The 5,120-nt window shown below is 41.6% G+C and overlaps 1 protein-coding gene across 1 annotated transcript; it reads right to left on the reverse strand.

Moving 5' to 3' along the window:
• Positions 1–1,230: 1,230 nt before the first annotated feature.
• LOC129236229 (probable muscarinic acetylcholine receptor gar-1) lies at positions 1,231–4,540 on the reverse strand. The gene is made up of 4 exons (XM_054870489.1): positions 4,425–4,540; positions 3,914–4,341; positions 2,193–3,857; positions 1,231–2,117 (listed from the first exon to the last, which is right to left on the reverse strand). The coding sequence occupies exons 1-4, from the start codon at positions 4,538–4,540 to the stop codon at positions 1,231–1,233; spliced, it is 3,096 nt and encodes a 1,031-aa protein (XP_054726464.1).
• Positions 4,541–5,120: the final 580 nt, after the last annotated feature.

Genomic DNA, 5,120 nt, shown 5'->3' on the forward strand with positions numbered 1-5,120 from the left:
CTTTAAATAAACTCTTTACCTAAAACAATACACTTCACATACATATGTATGCATAATATATGTACATATTGACTTACTTATTTGATATTCATTATGACATATGAACAGCATCAAATTCTTATAGCTTCAGTGTTATTTTATACATACATACATGGTAAATATTTCTGATATCAATAAGTATTCACATAATTGCGTTAAATCTCCTCCAATATCAACAGATCGTTTAACAACTTTTATTTAATTTTACTCATCATTTTTAAGCTTATTGTTAATTCACTTATTCTGTATTTTAATTGTGTGGTTATTCATTTGAATTTGCAGCTAATTTTACTTTGGTAATTATTGTCTAAAATTTGTTAAACGTTTATTAAATATAGACTTACAACGACGTACATATTTCTATATTTTCATTCTAATAAATAAATTTTTGATTTCACTAACACTTACACACAAGTTCATTATTGGAATTAGCTTTAATAATATTATTTAATATCAACTAAGTTTTAGTTATTATATTAAATTGTTACAAATATTTTTATTACTTCTATTTCTATTAAAAATATTTATTTTGTTTGACTTAATTTTTATTATTTTATTTAATTGAAAACAAGCATAAGATTATGGCCTGCGAGCGCCGCTCCGTCTCCGCGAAAGCTTATTGGATTGACGCTCGCCTAATAGAGCCAACTATAATGCACTAAGAGGATCCCTCAAACGCACAACCCCTCTCGCTCTCACACATACAAGGCTAACTTACGTAATTAAATTCTGATACTTAACTCTTCAACTCTTCAGCTCTTGTCTCTTACATACTATGCGTTCAACAAAATTTTAGGTATTGTTTTTTCGGAAGCTTAGAGATCTCGCTCGGAGAGCAGCAGCCTTTTCAGACGCGTTTTCTTCATAAATAATATAAATTGATATATATTTGATAACTCAGACATCTGATAGTTCCTAGGGCTCATTAGGGATCACACCAAACCGTAGTTATCAAATATATTTTAACATAATTTTCTCTCCTAACGTCAATGATCGTTTGTATCTTAGAGTTTGAAATAAATAATATTCATTTAGCTATTCGAAAACGTTTTCTGAAAAAGCTGCCTCTGTATGTGAATTTCCTAACAAAACCATTTTAGCATTTCACGCACCAGCTCACTCTCACTCTCTCTCTCTCTCTCACACTCTCTCGCTCTGTCTTCTACATTTCAACTCTTCCCCATTATACCCTTAAGTCATGTGAAAATCCCCTTTGAGTATCCGCGTAAATGTCTTCTTGAATTGTTGGTTTGCAAGCGCATAACAAAAGGGGTTCATCGGGCTATTCGCATAGCATAGAAAATATGAAAACATGTAGAGGTGCTCATTTGTGCAGGGTGGATTTCGGCAGAAGCCTTCCACTAGCGCAAGCACATGATATGGTGTCCAACACGCCACAAAACAGCCAAGAATGAAGGAGATCGTGCGAAACGCTTTGCGTGCCCGATTCTCTGATTTGGATTTTTGTCGTCCACCACCTATTACCAGCGGCAGCTTCTTTTTGCTCTTGAAGTGCTTACCGATCGAATGAATGAAATCACGTTTGCTTGAATTTCGGCTGGTCACATCTCCGCTCGCTTGTGTATGCGATTTTATGCTCGATGGCTTATTGTTGGTGTTCGAAGTGCTACTACTGCTGCCGTAGGTTGTGCTGATACCAGCGCCTGATACGAACATCGTATTGTTGGGGTTGGCATTTTGTGCGGTACTCGTGACTGGTGGCAACGTTGATTCCGAGCTTACAGCCCCTTCTGTGATGGAGGCGAATTTGTTGGTGTTTGTTGTCGTATCCGATATTTCACGTTCATCGATTTTTTCTAGCAGCGCTGGCGCAATATTAGTGGCAACGGTTGTCGTTACTTGGTTTTGCACTGATAGTGCTACTGTAGTTACGGTGGTATCTGCGCCAGCTGTTGTGATGGATGTGCGTTTCGTTATCGTCTCCAGTGGGCTGGAACTACGTCGTATCTCCGTTGCGATTCCCGCATCATCAAATAATTTAGCTTGTTCGTTGATAGTTAGCAAGCTTATAGCCTCTACACAACTCTCTCGTCGCAATTTGACAAAACCTTCCATGCCTGTATAGGAAACAAGAAGATGTCGTTCAATTTCCAAATTATTGAAATCGTTTTCAGGTATGGAATTTGTGTTACCATTGGGTGGAGCGGATGGATTGCTGGCACCAGGTGGGGAAGTACGGCGTGCACTTTTGGTCTTAGATTGTTGCAGTTGCTGTTGAGCAGCTGCAGCCTTTTGCAGCGCTTGCTGCAACAACTTGGGGTTCGTGACGACTTGATTTGCACGATCAGGCGCGGGCTGTGATATCGCTTGCCGTAGGGAGGTGGTTATGCTCTCATTGGTGGTAGGCGAGGCTAGCATGATAGAGCTTTCGTCCATGAATCGCAGATCGGAGTGATTGGTGAGCAGGTTGTAGGTCATATTCAGTTCGCTGTTGCTGCTGGTGCCGCCCAGTGGTCTATCTGAATATTCGGAGAAGGGTGAGGGGCATTGGAACTGTTCAGGAGGTGGAAGAATAGCCTGAACCAAGCATGGTTGTATTTGGTCACGAGGGACCTCGATCGGGGCAATATCCACAGGCGATAATGGGGACTCAGCTTGCAGCCTAGTAGTGGTACTGGAACGGGAACGTGGCTGTGTGGGTTCAATTCTGTTCTGCTCATCAACTAGACGATCAGTTTCAACAATTTGGGAAAGGGTTGTGCAGGAAGTACGTTTGGGTCGATCGCCACTCGTGGTTGAATGCACGCTCACTTCTTCTTTGCTTTGGGCACGTATCAGCACACCACTGCGTGCCGGGTTGGGGGAAGTTGCGGTAGCCGTTGTGGCCATGGCTTCACTGGATTTAGAATTTGTGGAGCACTGGGTTAAATTACCTTTACTGCGCGTGGCAATAAGTGCTGCCTGTGCGCCAAATACCAGTCCAATTGAGGAGCGTTTCCGAAGGTTGGCTAGTTTTTGTTGATTTATCATTTGTTGTGTTTGATTGACCGAACTTTCCTCATCGGAGTCAAAAGCCGGACTACTGGATCGTTCACTTTTTTCCGTTTCACCTGAACCGCCATCTCGTTTACCGTTTTCCGCTTTGTCTTCCGAAATACGGCGTTGCTCATTGACAGTATCGACTGCAGTGCCGTTAAGGGCTTCAGCTTGTGTCATTGGATTCATTTGCCCAGAACCACGCTTAATGGGACTACTGCAATTAGTTCCATCTTTGCCGCTAATACCGCCAATCTCTACTTTCGTTTTCAATATCTTCTCCTCAATGGCACCTATACCAGCGGCATGGCCCGCCATACCGGACATAGCGCCCGCACTCAATGCCACCATTGACTGCATTTTTCGCTGTTTAGCCTCACTCCGTTTTTGCATTTCGTAAGCCGTGCGATAAATACCGCCATACAATACAAATAACACTACCAGCGTGGTCCAATAGTAGCCAATAATAAGAGCGGTGTTGAAAACGGGGTCCTTGAGAAATTGCACAGCACACTGGCCGGGCAAAAGATCACGTTTGCCCGTAAAATGTTCCCAGCCAAATATGGATATGAAAAAAAGCAGCGCTGGTATGATCCAAGTGATGGTAACCATGTAGATAACACGTTTCCTGGTACGCCAACTGCGGTATTTGGCAGCGATCTTAACCGAGCAATAACGATCTATGGTTATGAGTAGCACTGTATACTGGGAGGCCAGACACACCGTATAGTCTACAGACAACCACAGATCGCATAACAGCGGACCCAAATCCCAATAGCCCATTAGTACGTATATGGTATAAAAGGGCATGGAGACTGTACCTGTCGAAAATTTTTGTATTAAAATTAAGTGAATTTTAATGCCTTCTCAAACCTACCGATTAGCACATCTGTTGCGGCCAATGATGCAATAAAATAATTGCTCGGTTGCCTGATATTTCGATCGACGATGAATGCGAGCAGCACAAGCACGTTTCCACCCACCGTCAATATGATACAGATCATTAGGCACAATGCGATCAATATGCTCTGCCAAAGTGCAAAAGGTGGCAGAACTTGTGATGGTGTGGGATCGCGTGTGGTGACATTCGTGAAATCCTCCAGTAGGCTGTGGTTCAAACTACGATTTGTATAGGCCGTCATCATGTCCATTTCAACTTCAGAGTTCCACATACTCAGCTCACCATTTTCACCAATAAAGGGATGATAGAGCTGAGCGGCCTCCAGAAGTCGTTTGCATTCTGTGTGCTCGACGAAGCGATTGAAAATAGACTTGCAAATATTTTCTCGCTCCTTCTTTTGCCGCCTGTGTATGATATTGGAGGCAGAATGAAAGAGAAAAATTACTTAATAATAATTAGAGCTATGAAAAGAGGTTTGTTTACTAACCATTGCGTGATAAAATCTGGCTTGATGGAGTAAATGGGATCGGTTTTATTGCTGCTTCCCACCTCCAGTGTGGACAATTCAATGTCCGTGTACTCATTTTGATTTGGCGTTGCCATCTTTTGCATTCACTGTATCCGACTCCGTCAAATGAGTTTGACCAGCATGGGCGAATGGGCGATAAATTTACAATCCAGATACTTTTCGATGCGCTTCTCTAAAAGTTGATTAACGGTAGTAACATCATTAGCTGTGCAACCGCAAAGTGTCGTACGCCAGTGAGATGGGCAGTAAGTACAAGAGCATCGGCAACTTGATGTAAAAATCTGCAATGTAAAAGAGAAATTTATATAACTACATATGTGTATGTACATATATTTGCACTTTCTGTTTTTTGAATCTCAAATTGCCTGGCTAGCAAAATAAGTATTAGCCGAAAATTTGTTTATGTTTCTAGCGTAAACTTCGTTTGCGCTGCATTTTAAGTTGACTCGCAAATGTTGACAAATTAGTTCTATGTTGCAAAATAATTGAATTTGTGGCGCAAGCACGAAGCAAAAGGAGAAAGGCAGAAGGCAACAGACAAACTGCAACAGCAAAAATGCTAGTAGACATTATTTCTTCCCTAAATATTCTTCTACAAACTAAGTCATGCCGATGTTTTAGTATGCATCCATTAAGGTACAGATGTGGGCATGC

This window comes from Anastrepha obliqua, chromosome 1 (assembly GCF_027943255.1).
Source record: "Anastrepha obliqua isolate idAnaObli1 chromosome 1, idAnaObli1_1.0, whole genome shotgun sequence".
Taxonomy (NCBI): domain Eukaryota; kingdom Metazoa; phylum Arthropoda; class Insecta; order Diptera; family Tephritidae; genus Anastrepha; species Anastrepha obliqua.

Excerpts from the sequence above, each read along its gene's own strand:
- LOC129236229 (XM_054870489.1), bottom strand. The coding sequence starts at position 4,540 with ATGGCAACGCCAAATCAAAATGAGTACACGGACATTGAATTGTCCACA. Across the intron at positions 3,858-3,913 it reads CGCAACAGATGTGCTAATCG|GTACAGTCTCCATGCCCTTT; the intron begins GTAGGTTTGAGA and ends AATTTTCGACAG. Across the intron at positions 2,118-2,192 it reads TCCATCCGCTCCACCCAATG|GCATGGAAGGTTTTGTCAAA; the intron begins GTAACACAAATT and ends TTTCCTATACAG.